The following is a 21,098-nucleotide window of genomic DNA, read 5'->3' as shown; positions in this document are numbered from 1 at the left end:
TGGTCATGTTGAAATTTGCATGATTACGTTTTAGAAAAAAAAAATCAAATAGCTTAATAATGGTTAGAAATTCACATTTAATAATATTCTTAAAAACTCTGGACTTTATATTGTAGGAGTATTTTTTAACGGTATTTTTTGCAGTTTCTCAAATAATAAGAATTTAGGCATCAAAATGTCATTGGTCCGTGTGAATTTGAGTTTAATTATGTTGATGCTTCACAAATGTTATAATGATTCAAAATAAAAATAAGAATGTAGGCAATTCAATAATAAACACAGCTATTTCGTTGCACACTTGAATGAATGTTAAACGAAAATCTCTTCTTTTTGTTTGAAGAGCACGTGAGGAAGGTCATCTCCAATTGAACTATCAAGTAATATTATCCTCATATAAACCCATAGTGCATGTTTGAAAAAAAAGAATTGGTGACGCATGTCAAACACTCTTCATATCTGATGGTGTCTTAAGTATTGACGAGAAAATAATCCATAAGAATGTCAAGCACACTAAATCGTTATTTTGAATGAAAAATATTCATAAACTCCTTTGTGAATCGTTATTATTTCCACCTGATTTAAAGAGAACAGCAACTATAATTTACTAATAGAACACCAATATATAATTACATCTCCAAATATATACAAAAAAAAAAGTTTCAAACTTGACAATATGTAATTAAATGAGAATGTAAGAAATCTTCCAACTCGACAATCTATAACAGTTAATTTGAAAAAGTAAATCAACGACCGAATTTGCGATTAAACATAAAATATAAGGATCAAAAGTTTAATTAGACCTACATAAAATATGCCCATGATTGAGAGATACTCCAAAATGGTAGTCACATAAACCCATCAGCCATGGTGTATTATTTCAATCATTACAGAACAAGATACATTGATTACAACCAAAATGAGTGCAAATTCTAGAGAGAGAAAAAGGAAACAATAAAAGCTATTAAAGTGAAAAGAATATTGAATAGCAAAACATGATAAATGCTTCGTAAACAAAAAAAGCAAAACATGATAAATGTACTCAAGTCCACCTCGATACCAAACTTCCGGATAATGAGACGAATGCCCAGAAAACTTATACTAATAAACTATAGTCGTCTTCTATTTACACAAACATTTCCTCACCTAAATATACCGGCAGAAACAAAGAATTGGGGATGACCGTATGAAATGGGGTGGGAGCAGCCTCACCCTCCAAAAATGTATCAAACAGTAACTGTCAAGCAATCACTAGTCAGCCACCTGTTAATATTTGTAACCTGAAGAACCCGGAGGAGCAGGAGGCAACCGATTAGGCGTTCGACGGCTGCTGGAGTTTGACCCAGAGTTCACATCACCATTTTGGGCAGCATCACTAGAATGTCGACTGTGACCATTGGATCCCGATCTTGATGAACCACTTCGACTAACAGGGCCATTGGCAGCTGCATCAAAGGCAGATCTCCAGTCATCACCAGGTCCGCTGCTGCTTCTTGGGCTACTCTCTGCAAAACGAATAAGTAATTAAGTACACTAAAAGGAAAAAGAAAAAAAAAAACAGAAAGAAACTACTATCAACCGAGAATCCAAACAAGGAAAGAGAAAAAAATCAGTTTCAACAAAAACATTAACTCACGAGTCACAATACAATCAGGTTCATTACCAGGACAAGTGAGGCTTGGATATGTTTAAATCAAATGGAGAAGTACACTTTACAAAATAAAATGCAAATTGTAACTGCTAATGAAAAAAAATCAGTGAATTTAAAGACATTCATAGACTGTTATGTGAATGTATTTTATTAACACTGGGACAAAACATGCACTCCGTGCCTCTATGTCATCTTTAAAAAATTAAAAAAGAAAAAAAAAATAGAAGTTAAATAATAATGGGTGGTTTGCAAGATGTGACGGTTGCTATCGGTTGTTTGAAGAGTGCAGTTACAGGAGTAAAGAAGATATTTATAAAGGTAGTAATAAGGGTAAAGTGGGATAACAAATGTGTACACCAAAGCTTGGTATTCCCTATATATATATAGAAGATAGATATAGATTAATAAATCGATGGTCAATATGTTCAGGCTATGAATGTAACAGAAAATATCAGAAAACGGTACCCTAATTCCTAATAATATTCAATCATCAATGATGCCAAGCTTGGGCAATTAAAAAACAAAAGAGGTGCACAAATACGTTTAATTAATACTGATGACTCACCCATCCAATAAATATGTAAATGAGTAAGAAAGCAACTTACACATTGACATACCTGCACTACCATTTGACCAGCCAGAGGCAGCTGCTGCTCGGGTGTCATGAATACTCAATTGGCGTGTCAATTTCGAGAGAAGGGATGATTGTTTCTGGATTCGATCCCTTCTGCGCTTAACATTTTGATCTTCTAGAAGCAGTTCCTCAATCTTAGCCGTGCTTTGAGCACTAATCACGGAAACATACAAAAAAATGTTAAACAGAGACCAACATCAAAGCAACTAAATGTAAAAAATTGTTATTATCATACAAAACTGTAACATACAGATTAATTAGCATGCAACTTGTACATGAACACTTGAATCAATAATGAATTATGAAGCAAAATTACGGTATCTGAACACACACATATGGGTTAGCATCCTCCTCATTTTTCTTTCAGACAAAAATCCGTCATACTCAGTTAAATAACTGATTAATTGATAAAACTGCCTTTTCATTTTTTTTCAAATTTAAATTTTCTGTAACTTCAACCATCTCTTTTCTCTCACATACAGCATGCATTCCCCATTGAGGCTCCTCATCCTATTCCTAATTAAGAGTTGTTGTGACACTGCCCAGCTTGGTCATCATCCAGCTATATTTGCTTCAACCGATATCAGTTTTCACTCCACATTTGGTACATTGAAAAAGTTTGTTTGAGAGTGTTGAAGCACACTGCAATTTATGAGAAGAAAACAGAAGAGTAATGCCTTCCATGAGAAAGGAAGTGTGGACATGAAATATCTGTAATCCCCATCATGGTGTTTTAGATTTTAGAGTATGCACAAAATTTTATTACATTGGACTGGTGGGAAGAGTACAGAGGCGTTTGAACAAGAGAACAGAAAAAATTAATAAAAGTATGATATTTAGATGATTTTCCAGAAGAGATTAACCAGCACACAAAAAACAACTGAACACAACCAGAAAGCTTTTACAATCTCTTTACATAACAATAACCAAGCTTTTCCCCACCAGCTGAGGTTGGATACATGGATCAAACAACATTAATGCTCAATTCTTACATTGAAGAAGTTCTACCCTAGTTTGTCCACTAATTCAACGCAACATCACCATTACATGGAAATTTTATTATTAGAATATTTTTATTATTAGTTATTAAAATTTTTATTTTCTCGTTGGCTTTTTATCTACTAACATTCAGTTCCATGATACATTGCAGGCCTGAAGCTGTGCAGAAAAATGTTACTGAAATTGTCAGTCACACTCCAGAAAACTTTTAGGAAATGGAAAGAGAATTCAAAGATATTTTATAATTTCTTTATGTTCCTTCAAAATCTTCAAGAATGAAACTGACAAATGCAAGGAAGAAATCTAATGCAAGAGGATAAGAATAAAAGGCAAAAACAAATATCTGAACCTGACAGAGCTATATAATTGATTCAGCATGTCTTCCTTAGCCTTTTCAACTTGACAAAGGACAACTGCCTGTAAACCAAGCAACCAGAAAATGCATCAAGCATTAACTGGAAAAACTGAAAAAATTATATAAATAGAAAATGTTAAAAGCAGAAGCTTACCTTCGGTACATTAGCAGCTAAACTATTTAAAACTGCTTCAACATATCCACGAACTTCTTGTGACATCCATCGGAGTTCTTCCTCAGGATCAGCAGGTCTTCGAGCCATTGTGTCCTGAGGCAGGATATATGAAAATAAAATAATACACAGTCAATAACCACATTTTCAGGAATAACAATTTATTCTTTATTTATGTATTTTTTTAATTTTGTTATGCAAATCCTCAGCTTATACTGACTCAATCAAGAAACTTTAATGGACTTAACAGAAATTAGACAAGTTCCGTGAATTGCTTGAGTGAGCATTTAGCATCCCTGACATTTATAAACACAAAAAGTATATGAACTATACATTTTTACCAGAACAAAAAATAAATTTATACTATTTCCTGTGACTAAACCACTCCAGTGATACATTTACGGATATACCCCAAGGATATGTTAATCATTATCACAATTTCCAACATATCTTTGATTACCTATTCGGTAATATTTTTTGTTCATTTTTTTTTTACAGAACTAAAACATTAAGAGAGCCATTAATGCTTGAGTAGGACAACATTAGACTCCAAGGCTTAGGGATGTTCACAAATTGATTGAATGATTAGTAGAGTTGAATAGCTCAGTAGGATGAGTGTAGAAGTATTATATCCCTAGACTTGTTTGGTTGGGTTTGTTGGCAGCAGGAATTCCCAGATCGTTGAGCGGAAAAGTATGAGAGGGAGCTATGAAACTTAGTGGAGACTTTCCTGGGCAAATATGAATTGAGTGAAACTTCCTAAACACTAGTACCCATGAACACTAAGTGTTTGTTTGGTTTGTTGGCACTTGGCAGCAGGAATTCCCAGTCCGTTGAACAGAAAAGTATGTGAGAGGAAGCTTTGAAATCAATGCATGTTTGGTGTGAGGAAACGGAGAACCAAACACACTATAAATGCATTTTATCATGTGACTGAATCTACTATTTCCTACAAACGTTAAGTAACATTATTTCCAACAGTATCAAATGCATTTTTGGATTTCATCATTTTATCTAATAGTTTCTATTTTAATTTTTTAACCAACACCCTAATAGCACACAATAACAAAAAAAATATAATTATATAGAAACAATGGTTTTTAAAGAGCCCAAAAAAGAAGAGTGAATTATGTAGAAATCAATTGGCGTAAAAACTATGAATAAAAAAAATCACAAGATTAGTAAACTTATATTAAATGGTTAAATGAGGTACAATCTAAATTCTAAGAACTGACTTTAATATACAAGTCTAATGAATGCACCATAAAAAAATGCAACACGTGTGATGAACACCTTTAAGCCACAGAAACTAACCAAGGAACCATCAGAGAGGCTATGCCTCATTGTAGGGCCACCATCAGATGTCCTAATCTGTCCTCCCTTTGCTTGTATAACTTGGCTTATCTTTTTAATCCATTCAACCTTATCAGCTGCACTTTCAGCCTTCAAAACAACAGCACTGTGTGCTGCAAGAGAGAAACACATTGTAATTAAAATGTTTTCAGAAGTTTATAAGAAATAAAGGTGTGCATGTACCATTGAAAGCCATATCAACAAGAGAATTTTACCTTTCAAAACAGTTTTATAAGGAACTCTACTGGTAATTTTAAATAACAGGTTGACTTTGCCAGAATCAGGTCCATTGGACTTTTTGTCCTTTGAGCTTTTGGATGGAGGATCCTCTTCATCTGCAACCTCTTCAATGTTACATTCCTGCATAGCAATTTATTTTGTATGCTTATTAAGACTGTCCTAGTGGGATTAGGATTTGTTTTTGTTACTTAACAGGACTACAAGTTATGCATTACTCACTCGTTGACATTATAAATATCAAAGCCAGTACATACTGCAAAAGTGTGGAGCTTCACTTTGGTAAATTACAAGTGGATATTCAGTTAGCAAAAATCATAGTAAAATATAAAGCTTTGAAGATGAGTTCTAAGTTCTAACAAATTTAAATTGTGGAGCATCCACATCCAAGTAGAACATCCAAAAGATCTTACAATAGATTCAATAAGCATTTTCCAGCAGAAAGAATTTAATTTTGCCTTGTTTGTATATTCCAAACTTACTTGAAGGTGACTCCATAAGCAATAATACAATACGCCAACATCACACAGATTACGAAGATCCTTAATTCTGGTCAGGATAAATAGACTAAAGGTTTGCAAACAAATGCAAAAGGCTTTGATGAGTAGGTGAATGCGTAAAAGTCCACATATTTTCCAACCCCTCAAAGTCCTTTTTCACTGTGTGCAAAGGTTAGTACTGTCCCCAACCCAGAGCCTAAAAAGAGGATAACATATTTTCCAAGGTTAGTATGGTCTATTTCATTTTTTTTTTATTTTTATCCTTTCTGCTGGCAGCTTATCTAGGAAATGGACTTCAGCCTGCAAGGCACCCCTCACAACTTAAGGCTGGACAAAACACCAGCGCTAAATTCCAGCAACAAGAATTCTAATACGCAAGAATCAAAATGATTGTGGGTTGTACATTACATCTTACTGGGTAAAAGAAGAGAAATTCTTAATTTCCAGAGTTGCTTCGTATATGAATTAAGGATGCAGATAAAAGCAATTTAATTGTACAAATACATCTAAAATCCAACGAACAAACATTCAAATGATTGTGCTTTCATATTACCTACTGCTTACTTGTTAACAGTTAGAAATTATTAGTTTCTAGAATTGCCTTCACATAAAAAGTAAGCATTTAAGAATAAAGACCATATGGTATTTGCATTAATGTAACCATCTTGCAGTGTCAATCAACAAGCTAAAAGTAACATGTAGCAATGACATAGTAAAACTAAGCATGAAATCTTCAATAGTCAGAATTAAAGGTAAAGGGGTGGTCCAGTGCACGACCTAGTGGGATATGGGGAGGGTAGATGTATGCAGCTTTATTGTAAATATATTATCCAGAAGGTTTGCAAACATGTGCGGAATGAGAATTTGGTACATGTGTAAACTTAACCTTAGTAATAAAACTCCAAAACGTTTGCTTAGGCAAGGAGCAGACTGATTCAGCATTCACGCATTTTGTTAAACATCAGTTGTATTAACAAAGTTACCATTGCTTTATTACAAAACTTCAAACAGTTAATGAAATTTTCTGGGAAAAATATCAACTACTCTAACTTGTTTCAAATTTAGAAAATAATAATAAAAATAAAATATGGGGCCTAATATTTCATATTTTAAAGGTTTTATAAATCATTATATTTCAAATGAATCCTTTTGAAGTCTAATTATACATTTCCAAACACAGAATTAGAAAAACACAACCATAAGGGAAATTTTGATAAAAATCGCTAAATTAAACTGGCCAAGTGCAGGCACATGCAAAATCTATTCAAGGAAGTATCATGAATTACTTAGTTAAGAATTCCAACATGCACAAGACACAGTACCGTAAAGTTTATCAAATTATTGAACGTACAAGATTAATGAAAGCACTCCATACCTCTAATGTAATAACACCGCGAAAATGTTTTTCCTCTTGTTTTTTGGTGTACCCAAGCTGTGAAGTGAAAGGTTAAGGTCAATATCACACAGTAAATTGTATTAAAAGTGGACAATTATATATCTCATAGCTGAATGAATCAAGATGCATCACAGATTCAAACATAAAAGTTGAAATCTGCAGGAATTATCATAAGTGAAAACATCAATGAAGCGTTTTGAAGCAACATAATTTGTCAGAATATTTTGAGTTATTCTGTTATTAGTCATATTTGGCCAGCCCATACATGTATTACTATTCTACTACTCCTATTCTAAATGGATCCCTATGGTTGGCACGCTCTAGGTAGGTAGCCTTGAGCGTGAGGGGAGGTGTGGAGAAAGTCCCACATGGCGGAGGAGCCATGAGGAAAAATGGGACATGTTAAAGTCCCACATCGAATGAAGATAGTGCCGAGATAAACTATATAAGTGAAGAGTAATCCTCACCTTATAAGCCGGTTTTGTAGGGTTGAGCTAAACTCATGAAAAACCCACTTTCTGACAGTTGTGTTAGTAGCATCTAGTTAGGATGTCTTCAGACTATTGTAGGATATCTTTATCAGGATAAATAGTAGCTTAACTCCAGCTTTGTATTAATCTCATTTTACATAGTATTTCTAATTTCCTTTCCTTATTTTCTACCTAAATCCTATGCTTTCAACATGGTATCAGAGTGATAACATCAACCATTGCCTACTCCTGTTACAATACCTCTGCCTCATTCCAATACTCCTTTATTGTGTCCTCTATTTTCACCCTGCTTTAACTTTCAGTGGCTGTCACACGTGTTTAGGCAATTTCTCTGTACACAAGCCGACATCTTATGGCAGTTGGTTGTCATTTTTTTATCAACCCGGGGCTGTTTGGCCTGTTCCCTTTTCTTGTCTGAAATTCACTGGTTTAATCAATAGAAAGCTCTTATACAACCACCACAAAGTTAATTTCCAATGAATATCCAGTAATCCTTACTGCCTTTTCCTTCGGCTCCAACATCCATCATCCCTGCTTTGTTTGATTTCTTACTAGAAAATTACCACTTTGCCAATGTCCAACATTGTATATTAATCTATTTTTAGGTCATGGAGCCCACATTATATTTAGAGTATTTTCTTTAAGTCAAGTGTCCCTATTTGTAATAAGCTTACAGGCTTCAAGCTAAGTAAATCAGTGTCAAATGGTATTAGCCTCACTAAGCTTGGTTTGTAATAGTAAAGCTGTAATACTACAATACATTCTTGCTCATAATCTTATCTCCCCTACTTTTTCACTCATCAATCTCAGCATTCTAAGACATACACCTTATTTTTTGTTTTTGTTGGTACTTCACATCCAGCATTCACTGTATAGAGCATCACTAGCCTTATAGTTATCTCTCAGAATTTACTTAAATACACATTTAGCAGTCACAGATTATGCAAGAAGCACTTATTTTCGTCCACCCAATTTGATGTCTATATGTGACATCCCCATCATCCCCCCCCCCCACAAACTTTGTAAGGACTAAGAAGCATCCAAATATACTGCTTTCTATATCTCCAATTCTACACAAAAAAAATATAATTTTGAATATTCTCTCTGGTGGTTCAACTATATGAGTCTCCATCTTTTGTTGATAACTTGCTGGTAACAAAGGCTTTCCCATCTTAATTTATATGCAATCTACTTTACCTGAAATCCTAAATTTCCTATACTGAGTGGTAAGTTTGTATATATGTCCTATATGTTGGGAGTGTAAAGAATGATAAAACCCTCAAACAATTTGGGACAACACCTGGTTAACCACATTGTTGGTATCTTTCCAAAGTACCTGATACTTTTCCGAATCTTGCAAAACATTGCAATGTTTTAGAGCACTCTGTTTTAATCAAGAACAAGAATAGCACTAAGCCAGCTTAGACATCTATATTTGTGTATCTAGAAAAAGCAGCCATGACTCATGAGTCAAAAGACTAGCATGTCAGTCAGAAGACAGTGAAACCAGATGTAGGAATAATAATGATAAAAGACTAAAGAACACTGTAAATATCAACTCGGCCAACAGTCACCAACCTTTCCTGTCTTTTCATTTAGCACAAACCATCGCCTGCTCCAACCATTAGTTTTTGCACTTTTCTTTAATAAAAATCCTGAAAACAATAAAGAAAAGTAGTTTTAGTTTATTAATAATTTTGAAATATATACTTTGGCACATTGTAACTTCCAAATTCATGTATTTAAGCATAGCTCCCATGCCATTCTAGGTTAGATAGCCAAGAAACAAAGTTGAATGAGCTTTTAGTCAATTAAGTTCCTTTATAGTTGCAAAGTTAATAGAACATAATCTAACTGGAAATTCTAGAATAGTAGTTAAGAATTTCTAAAGAATTTTCAACATAACAGCAATAGTAATCAATAGCAGTGTTGGGCAGCTACCCCCAAAAAACACTATGGTAGGATGGCCACTATATATATAATAGTATGTATTTATTTAATAGTATTTTATTTTCTTTCTTCTTAGTATTACTACATTTGTTCTATTTAATACATTTATATATTTGTCTGTATTGTATAATTATAATTATATAATATGTAAATATAATTATGTTTTAATATTTTTTTTAAAACATTTATATATTTGTCTTGGATGAATATTAAAGGTGCTTTTCCATTAACTCCAAAATATCATTTCCTCCAACATTCATTTGTTCAGGTGGATGGCATAAGGGTCAAGAGATGGCAATGTTGGTGGTTGGCTGTAGCATGGTCCATTTGGCAGATGCGAAACAGAATTCTGTTCTCCAATGCACTTTTCAATGGCAACAAGCTGTTCGAGGATGCAATATTCTTAATTTGGACTTGGCTTAGAAACTTAGAGAAAGATTTCACAATTCACTTTAATCAATGGTCAAGTCACATCCGACAAGGCTTTTTGTATCAGTAGAGGGTAGCTTTTGCTTGGATTTTTACCAGTTGTATATTACATATGTAGCCATAATATGGTTCCTAATCAAACTATATTAGTTTCACTGAGGAACCATGTTTATGGAATCCTATCTATGTACAAAGTACCTTTGGTACTTCAATTCTATATATATATATATATAATTTTTCTGATAAAAAAAAAGCAAAATAAACCCTCCCCAATTGTAAGACTGTTTGGGGTGGAGAGTGGCCCAATTTGAGGTGCAGGCGCAACACCTGTCTCACCCAAAAAACCATGGGTGAGGAGGAAGTGGCTGCTGACAGGAAGAAAGAGGCTAGGGTTTATTTGGGTGAGAAGGGTGTTGGGCACGCACCCCAAATAGTCCTACAATTGGGGAGGATTTTTTTCTGTTTTTTTTATTTATTATACTATCATAATACAATAATGTACTCTATAATATTTAAAAATATAGAAAACAATATTAATACATAAAATTATATTATATAATAGAGACAAATATATAACATATTAGCATATAATAATTTACAAATAGAAAATTGTAATAATTAATTTAAATAGAATTAATATAATAATAAGAAAAATATATACATATATTTATATATTTTAAAAAAATAGAATAGTGGTCATCCTGTTGTAGCATCCTGGGCGGTGGCCGCTGCATGCTGCTATTGACAACTATGATTTCCACTGAACTAATTCAGTACTAGTACCCAAATCACAAATCAATTCAAATTCAAAGATTATATATAATATTTTTCTGATAATTCCAGGAGCATTCTGTCAAAAACTCAAAATTCAGAAAGAGTACCTACACAAAAAAACAACTTAAGAGAGTGCTGAAGGGGGGGAATTGAGACTGCAAGAAATTTCTATCAGCAAAATGTAGTAGCATATAGAAAAGGACAGACCTGCTGTTATTTCTCCTTCAGCACCAGCAGTCTTTAAACTTGAGCTTTCTTGCCCTTCTTTCTCTGCCGGGCCAGATTTGTCCTTTTCCTTCTCTTTCTTGTCCTCCTTCATTGACTTCATGCTTCCACCAGTTTGGGGACTACTGGCCTACAATAAGTTCACAAAGAGCTATTTAAATTCAACAAGTCACAAAAAAAAGGAGTAAAATTAATCAACAAATGAAAAGTTAATTACAATCCTTCTGTTACAGTAATTGACCACCCACCCGGTTAAGTATAGATTGCTCAGCATCTTGCCCTTTTTTTGAGGATCGGCCCTTCAGCTCCTCCTCTCGACGTTGCCTTTCCATCCTAAAGTAAATAACATGGAATTACTAGATCAAGAATGACTTCACAAATATAAATTTGGGTGACATCTAGATGTATAATGTTACTTATAGGCAAGTACTAGAAAGAATTTCATGGTTAACTATGCAACACTATTCAAAATAACTATCAAATGAAAAAATGCAGCATATTCATAAACAATTGTCCTTGGTGAAAACTGAAAAGGACATAGCAAATAGATCCTGCTTAAAAAAATTCCAACCAACCATTTGCTCTGTCAAGGTAAAAGTGGGTTTGATTTGATAGAGCCCAAGAACACATGCCCAAAGAAGATATAGACCAAATCAATTACAACATGGACAAAGATATAGAGAATTTACTGTATAATGAAAATGGGACACATGGAGAACATCCAAGAACACACTAGTCAAGAAATTTTAACTTAAAATTAAGTTTTGAACTTGAAAAATTATAGAACTACCAGACAATTTTAAATTTAAAGCTCCTAGTTTTAGCTCTAAAGTAGCATTTAAGCTAAAATAAAAAGGTCGGGTCAAACGCTACCTAAAAATGCCACAAAAGATGGAGCACTAGATAAGAACGGAGGCACAATAATTTGCAATGATGCAGTGCGGTCCAATGGCAATTCTTCAGTTTCAGCATAATTTGATCATTATGCTTCAAAAAATGGGATCCTAATCAAATAATTTTTGCTACAGAAAGGTCAATATGCTTTAAGCAATGGGACCCTAGTGGAAGTTTCTCTCAGACTTGTAACAGGGACCCAACCCACTCTTTACCAAGGTGAATTTTGGGAGGGAGTATTGATAGACTCCAATACCAAGGTATGTGCTACAATGGTTGGGAAGTAGAAGGACAGACACACAGGGATAAGGATGATAATATCCAAAACACAGGAAACCCAAGTTATTATGTTTGGATTATGACCAAATGCTGAGTTACCAAGGAGTAATCAGAAGGAGGGGGTGAGAATTTAGTTGGAAAAAATGAGAAGGGAAGATAGGTAGTATGTGGTAGGCATGAATTGAGGGGAAAGGGGAATGAGTTAAGTGCTAGGGCTAGAGGTTATGTACATCTGCAAAACTCTAGATTTATCTTTACTTTCTGCATTTCTGCTCTTTGGAGGAGCTAGTGTCTCCATTGATTTTACCAAAAAAAAAAAATTAGTTGCTAACAAATAATAAAGAGTAGGGAACAGATCACCCAATGAGAGGGGATCTAGATCCATTCAAGAAATTAGTCCAAATTACCTTCTTTGTACCAAGCGAATGAAGTGTTGAGGTGGGACAAAAGCACGCTCCATATCAACGAGTGCAACAACCATTTTCTTCGATTCATTCTTAAACCCTTCTAGTGCGGAAGTTGCAATAGCCACAACCTTGAAAGATTTTTAAACAATGTTATCTAAAAGAAAGAGAAAGTGCAGTCCCCACCTAAGGGATACCTTTAAGAAGAAAATGTATAAGGGAACTATATGCAACAAGAAAAGACTCAAATTTAAAATAATATATTAATACAGGTATCAAATAGAAACAGAAAAACAGAAATGAAGTACAATACCTCTCTCTTGAAAGGTGGGTATCTTCCCAAACCAGGTGTAGCATTGGCAGCAGACGAAACAATATCTATCAGGACACGATGTACCTGGAGCATAAGGCAAAGAGAATGTCCATGAGTAACAAGTAAAATAGAAGGAACAAACTAGGAAAAATGCAGACAGTGAACCAAATTCCAACATTAGTTGCAAGGTACGATTACAATGTAGGACTTCTGATAGGAACTCATTTTTTCTGATAATTAAAACAATGGAGACTAGCTCCTTACAAGAACATAAAATGTAGAAAATAAAAGATAAATCTAGCGTTCTGAAGATGCACATAACCACTTAGTCCAAAACCCACTCCTTCATTCCTCCAATTCATGCTCTATCATGTACTAAACTATTCTGGCCTCTTATATTCCCATAAGCCCATTTCTTCCCAACTGCATTCCATCTCCCACTATTTCTTTCCAGCCCAGCATTCTGTTATGCTCAATATATATAACAACAAGAACATTCATTTTATTTCCTATTCTGCCATCCTCAATAATAGCGGTCTATCAAGTTGAGTGGAATTAGAATCATAAAATTGACAGTCACCATTATACATGTGCTGAATTTTTTTTATCAGCAAAAGTAATATGAATTATAATAATGGTATTAGTACAAGGGGTACTATTATATTTACACTGTTGCCATACTATGTGTAGACCTGTGGAGTCCTAATACAAGCTGTATTGCAAGAATTAGGCATCCATAGGTCTGGAATTATCCAGATACCCCTCCACAAAAAATAACCTATATAGCACTTCCCCCGAGTACAAAACCCGACCCTTATATTGCTAGCCCATGAATGAAAAGGGAAGTCAAATCCTTTTTTCCATATTTTTGGGCCATATCCAGCAGAAAAATATTGCATCATCCATCATCCTTTGACCCTTGAATTTTTCATTTGAAAAAACAATCCTGTTCCTATGATACCATCTGCACCAAGTTAAGGAAATCCACCATGTTTGCTGAAGGAAGTGATCTCTGGGTGCTTCCGGGGAAACGCCAACTATGTTTAACCAAGAAAGCGCTTCCCACCATAGAGGCAAGATTTTATCACAGCTGAAGAACAAATGGGTCACATCCTCCTCACAAGATTTACAGAATGGGCAATATAACTCATTCAGATCCACATTCCTCCTCCTCAAATTGACCTTTGTTGGTAGCCTATCCCGAATCAACCTACAAGCAAAGTGTGACACTTGGAACTTTGAGCTTCCATAATTCATTAAACAAGTCGTCATTATTTTCACTTGACAAATGTCTATTGAGCAGTTTGTAAGCACTGTTCACTGTGTATCTCACGCTAAGATCCACCCCCCAACACCAACTATCTTGCTGATTAGTTTGTACTACCACACCCTCGATGTCCTCTGTGAATTTTGCAACTATGTCTATCTTTGCTTCCCTAAATAATATCCTCCATTGTAGCTGCCATTCCCATCCTCCTACTGATGTGACCCCCAACTGCTGGATAAATTGATGTTGTTCAGACATGCTGTACATGCGCGGATATTTCTCCAGCAACAAAATCCCTCCATCCAGCCATCCATCTTGCCAAAACTTCACCTTTGACCCACATCCAATTTTCCATTTTATCCCACTTCTGAACCAACTCCCCTCCTAAGATGAATTGCAGACAATACGTAAATCCTGCCACCAAATTGAATGTCTACTATTCCTTCTTGATTCATCCAAACTTCTCCAACTTCCGTATCTGGAGTCCAATACTTTCACCCACAATTCTCCCTAGTGATGGAAGAGGTTTCATCTCCATTTTCCAAGTAAAGCATAGTTGAATTTTACTAAATCCCACACGCTTAATCCACCTTTTTCCTTTGGAAGACAGATTGTCTCCTAGTTCACTCAGGCGATCTTCTGCTAATCTGACTCCCCCCGCCCCGACTCACAGGAACCACTGCTGATAAGAACCTTGGGAGAACCACAACACAAAAGCTAGCTGTTGTAGTCGAAGAGCCCAAGCCATGTATACCCCACACAAAAATCTCATACTTACAATGTGGGACTCATGACCCATACCTGGCAATTGGATCCTAACATGTTCTTTGAGAGGAATCCAACAAGTTATTCAAGGAATCCCATCTAAATTAAAAAAAAAAAATGTATAGTTCCACTACAAGTAACATGTTTTCACAATAGGTAGAATGAATATATCCAGATGGAAGGGAAAGGACAAAGAATATGGACACTAGATCCATACTTCAAACCTAATTGACAAGCCAAATGAAAATATAAAGAAAAACACTACAAGATATAAGGAACAAGCAACAATCATTTAGAAACTAGATCCAGACTTCAAACCTAATCAAGAAGCCAACTGAAAATATAAAGAAAAACACTACAAAATATAAGGAACAAGCAACAACCATTTAGAAACTTGAGAGTAAAGTTAAATATAATTCAAGTTCATTCTACACATAAAAAAATTACCTCATCAACACAAAGACGTGATGGCTCTTTCGCAAGCTCTAGAACCCCTTTGATTAGAGATCTCAATCCCTTTTCAGGGGAAATAAGATACGGCTGATAACCATCTGCTTCTAACACAATCTGATAAGAGACAAAGGGTAAGCAAGAGTAATAACCAAAAAAGATATCAACAAACAGTGGTTCAAAACTTACCCTCTTCACATTGTTGATATCAAAATGCCTATCTAAAGGTAATTGCTTCATTCTATCAGGAAATCTCCCCTCAAAACAAGAAACAATTTTCCAACCAGATCCCTGTCAGATAATTAATAGTATATCAAAAAAAGGCCCAAGCAACATATATAAAATTCATTATTCATTAGCACAACATGAAAACAAATTGTCACCAAATGCTGAAATTTCAAAATAATTCACTAATCAATTAATCATAAATGAGACTTTCCTCATTTATCCATCCATCATAGCTGTGAGCTACATTTGAAATAAGCTGTTGTAGTATTTGTTATGACAATTTAGAATTGGGTATGTCCTGGTATGTTGGATCAGCTTCTTCTTGTTCACTTTCAAGAGATTGGCAAGGAAAACAAAACTTGGTTGCAATGTGTGGTCTAGGGGATCTTGAGGTTTGTATGGTTGGAAAGGAAAGCTTGTACCTTCAAGGGTGTATATGTTCCTTTAAATTTGCTTTGTAAAGAACTGTGCATTGTGTATATCGCTTCACCTTTGTATGCAGGGCATGGTTTACAAAAAGATTGGACGGCTCTTCTAGACCATTTAATTTTACAGAACTTCTGCTTGTGTCATTGTATTGGTTTGCTTTAATTGATCAGAGGATTCCTTATCTTCCATCTCATTGTACAGTTTTATCTTTCTATTTCTAATACAATTCTCACAAAAAAAAGTAATAATATTGTTAAAATGGGAGAAAACAAAGGAAAATTGAGTGAAAACCGTATGACTGAGTACATAGTAGGTGCATGTTTATATAGGTTAGTTACATTAATTGTACATAAATTGAGGATATTCTGTTTATCTAAATCAGAGATTATGTTCCTATAAACTGCAATTATTAATTGAATCAGAATATTAATTCTGATTTCCAACAAATATACTAATTAGCACTATCTAAAATTGCATTGTAGTAATAATAATAAATATTGCATGTAAACCAAGCAACCAACTACATTTTTTATCCGGAGCAAGAGCACCAGAACAATAATTATGAACATAAAATGCAAGTTAATCATTTCTCTATTGTAAAACCTCAAATATGTTCTTTCTCAATTCTAAAGTCTCTTGAGCTTCAACTTCTTAAATTTAAATTGGTCCCAAAAAAATAGTTCCTTCAATAAAAAGTAACACTAGAATCGATATGGTACTATAGACAAAAAATGAAGCTATAGATTAATTGGGGCTAAAGAAATAACATTCCCAATAATAACTGACATAAAAATAAATCTAATTTTAATTAAAATATAAGATTTGAGACAGCAAACCTCGCCAGTGGTAATGTGCTGTAGGAACTTATCCTCAAATTCACGGCAAAGTTCCAAGGCTATAGCACGTGTACCCTCTGAAGTGGTGACCATTGACTCACCAAGCCTTGCCAATTCATCCTGAACTATCTGAGACTTCCCTTGTAACCTTAACAGTGTCAGTAAAGTAAAGATTAATAGAGTGCAGTTTCGAACACAAATCATTTTAGTAAGAACAGTTATTTACATAGTAAAAAATTATGAAAATTAAAAACACAAAAGACTTTGGATAAATGCCAAGTAACAAGAACCATTGATCTATTATACGGTTCTTAGTTTCCCATTACTATAAAAAAGAACCAAGTCAAAACAACAATACTTAATAATTAATGAGAAAATGTCATTGCACTACATGGTACTTACCCAGAAAGAAGGTTAGGAAGCCGAAGCTTCATACGATTCTGAATCTGGTGTGCCAGGGCATCCACTAAAGCGATCCTTCCAAGCTTACTCGGAGGAGCTCCTGTCAATATGGACTTGAGGCTTTCACTCTCTGCTCTCCATGCAGTTTCTAATGAATTTTCAGAACCAGCAGATCCAGACTGTGCCGTAGCTATTGAAACAGATTGACCAATCAGTGCAACCCAAGGGATATCCGATGTTTTTGCAGGACCCTGATTCAATAAGAGAGCTTGTACTGCAGCCAGCGCTTTTTGGTCCGATGCAGCTTGATCTATTTTACTAATAATGCCAATGGTTCTGGTACCTATCAAAATATTTTTTTGCCTATTTAGTCAATTAACAATGAAAAAACTAATACCTGATAGAGAAGGAAATCAGACAAGTACTCAAGAAAAATTCCATGAGTTTTACGTAACAATAATCCTTAAAAAAACAGTGGAAACAGTCTACCTTCTCCATCATATTCCTTTGCATATTTTAGGGCTCGAGATGAAGCAATTTCAGGTGCTTGAACTGCAGGTACAATAACTAGCAAAATGGCATCATTATGCTCTGCATATTCGCTAACCTATGCAATGACCACATTAAATAACATCAGAATCCCAAAACTGTTCAGTAATAACAAAAACCAAGAAGTTTGGGAATTAATTTGGGAAGGTTACCAGTGATTCATCCATGATGCGCTGATCCAACCCAGGTAAATCAACCAATTTAAGAGGCGGTGCTGGGAAGAGATAAGATGATAGAAAGAATGTTAGGATTTAGGAAACTTAGTTTACAAAAAATAAAAACGGTACGGCACGTATAACTGGAGCCTGTCAATAAACAAACTCATTCACTCTTTTAGGGTTCAAATGCAAGGCAGCTTCCAGTAATTATCTGACAACATAACATATTAATTGCACGAAGCAACAAGAAACTCAAAAGTATTGTAAAGGACCAAAGGCTACTGTAATTTCAAGAACTTATTTTGACAAGCAAACTTCTTTGTGTGGTTATGCATGGATAGTCCAAAAAGACATAACAACATGTTACGATATCAGCCAATTCACCTTTTCAAAGATGTATAATTACTCTATCAAATTGCATAACCTGAAGATAGTAAGGTAAGTAAAACAAATCATCAGACATCAACAAACCTGTGCTCGTGCGTAGCTTCAAATAAATTTGATCCCGACCCTTGCCGGTGGAACTCTTACTCAGTCTATCCTGCAACGAACGTCTCAAAGCACCTGCGGCAACAACAACGAAACAAAGCACGTGAACATGTCCATCAGTAAAGAAAATAAGCGAATTGCACAGATCAGCCACTTAGGTGTGTACTGTGTGCAGTTTGAAGAAGAAAATAGGAACTGACTTGCGGAGACTTGCTGTGACTTGTTGTCAATCTGCAAGATAATGGATTTGCTGCTCAACGAAGTGTCTCGCAGCAGATCAATGCATATAGGAGCTCGAGTAGCTCCGTTCTCACCAGTAGGCTGCAGAATAATACAAAATTAACCACACTCACTCTCACAGTTTCACTTTCATAACAACAATAGAATAGGGTTTAAGAGTGGGTTTGAAGTTTAAATTACCAAAACGGGATGTCCAATCAAACTGTTGAGAACTGCGGATTTACCAGCACCCTAAAAAAATTGGAATTTAAGTGAAGTGATGAAAACGACGATGCGGAAGAAGAGAAACAGGAAGAAAAAGGATACTTACAACATTGCCGAGTGCAACGACGTTGAGGAAAGTGGAAGGTCTTCGAGAATTGGTGGAGGATTCGTCGACGTCTTCGTCGGCGAGGAGCGCCGCGGCTTGGCGCATCGAATCGGCGAGCTCCGACAAGTCCTCGATCGCCGCCATGGATGATGAATCGATCAACGGATCCTAAACGGAGAAGAAGCTTAGTCGTCGAAACGAAACGAATCGAAGGAACTCGCGCTCGCCGGTTAGGGATCGATCGGAATCGAACCCTAAAACAGAGCTTGAATAGTAGGATCTGGAGCAAGGTATGAATCAGATCTCTTTCTCTCTCTAGAACTTTAAAAATGGGGGTGTCGTCTTGACTATATTGAAAGTTCTGATTCAGAGAAATTTCAAAAAGCACACACTCTCTCTCTCTCTTGCGCGTTTTGAAATGGCAGTAGTCCCAGTCGTCTTGTCTTGTCTTTTTATTTTGAATCGTGTTTTGTTTCAACCTAATTAACTTTTTTTTTTCCTCTCAAATTAAATCACCACCCAACGTCTATACGGTTAGGTTCAATTTATCATTCTTTTTAATCTAATAAAGATTTGATTTGATGATCCATATATGTACTCCTATGATTGTTAAGGTAGAAATAAAAAGAAGAAGAATAAAGAAAAAATTAAAATTAAAAAAACGAAAATATATATATATATATATATATATATATTTTAAATGTTTAAATATATTTTTTATCTTCATAAAATTTCAAATTTTGTTTTTTTAATATTTTTTAAACTTTACTTTCAAAAAATTAACTTTTTATCGTTTGATAATTTTTTATTTTATTTTCTAAAATTATCAAGGATCAAAAGTTATTACGGTCTAAAAAAAAATTCAAAATCTATTAGAGATTAAAATATATTTAAATCTTTAAAAATTATTTTCCATTTATTTTCTATTTTCTCAAAAGTGCCTCTAGTAATTTAAAAAAACAAATAATATGTTTTAATATGAATTTATGGGTTAAGATTATAATTTAAACGTGTGTTTTTGTGAATGTAATTTTTTTCTAAAATATAATTTGTGTGCTTCTATTTTTTTAAATCCATAATTTTAATTTTCTTATCCTTTATTTTTTAAAAATTTGTAATTTTATTACTCCTATTTTTTAATTTAGACATGTTCTTGACATTTTTAAAGAAATCTAAAAAAAGACAAAAATTATTTTTATTTGCTCTTCACATTGATATCAAAACAAAAGTAATTTCTATAAAAAATAATGATTAATCTTTATAAAAAATTATGAATACATAAATCAATATTATTCTTTTAATAAAATTTATTTGGTACACAATCATAATCTACTTGGTTAACAATACAAGTTATCATCACTTATGACACTTATGTCATGATTAATTGTAAATGTAATTTAAATATGTGTGATAGGTTAAATAAATTTAGCAATTAATGCAACCTGATAACTTAACTAATTGAATTATAGGATATTTGGACAAGTGTGTTAAGAGCATACAATATAAAAATCTTACAAATTTATAATTTATTTTAATTTTAATAAGCTTTTTAATATAACTTAATTAAATAAGTTTCTTTTTAAATCCAATACATTAAGATTCACGGTCAAATTTATGGAAATAAGTTTTTATATAATGATTGAGTAATTAAGTTATTAATCAATTCATGTATAAAAAATGTTATTTAATGGTACTTAACTAAAACTCAAAATCATGATTGATTGTTAGGAGTTATGAATTTGGAATAATGTTTTTTTAAAAATAAGTAAAATTTATTTGATTAGTTATAAATATTTGCGATTTTTTTAATATATAAAATATTTTAAATAAAACAATATTAAAAATATGTAATATATCAAATAAAACCATATAAAAATATATGTAAGATATTAAATAAAATTAATAACAAGTAAAATTAAAAA

At 34.0% G+C, this 21,098-nt stretch overlaps 1 protein-coding gene across 2 annotated transcripts; it reads right to left on the bottom strand.

Annotated features, from left to right (window-relative positions):
* Window positions 1-842: 842 nt before the first annotated feature.
* On the bottom strand, window positions 843-19,652 carry LOC100778966 (dynamin-2B). Of its 2 annotated transcripts, none has more exons than XM_006586675.4 (22): window positions 19,177-19,652; window positions 19,047-19,097; window positions 18,827-18,947; window positions 18,609-18,701; window positions 18,132-18,193; window positions 17,920-18,037; window positions 17,431-17,773; window positions 17,029-17,176; window positions 15,725-15,826; window positions 15,533-15,652; window positions 13,054-13,137; window positions 12,744-12,871; window positions 11,412-11,496; window positions 11,146-11,293; window positions 9,364-9,440; window positions 7,274-7,330; window positions 5,377-5,521; window positions 5,123-5,274; window positions 3,791-3,904; window positions 3,631-3,698; window positions 2,254-2,435; window positions 843-1,502 (listed from the first exon to the last, which is right to left on the bottom strand). In XM_006586675.4, coding segments are annotated over exons 1-22 (2,544 nt in total). In that variant the 5' UTR covers window positions 19,321-19,652; the 3' UTR covers window positions 843-1,500. The 2 variants fall into 2 exon arrangements, with proteins under 2 accessions (XP_006586738.1, XP_003534419.1); XM_003534371.5 differs by having other exon boundaries at window positions 2,266-2,435.
* Between the last annotated feature and the right edge of the window lie 1,446 nt (window positions 19,653-21,098).

The sequence above is a fragment of the Glycine max genome, chromosome 9 (assembly GCF_000004515.6).
Source record: "Glycine max cultivar Williams 82 chromosome 9, Glycine_max_v4.0, whole genome shotgun sequence".
NCBI classification, from domain to species: Eukaryota; Viridiplantae; Streptophyta; class Magnoliopsida; order Fabales; family Fabaceae; genus Glycine; species Glycine max.
The sequence above is the reverse complement of the archived record's forward strand: the minus strand, read 5'-3'. Positions and strand labels throughout refer to the sequence as shown.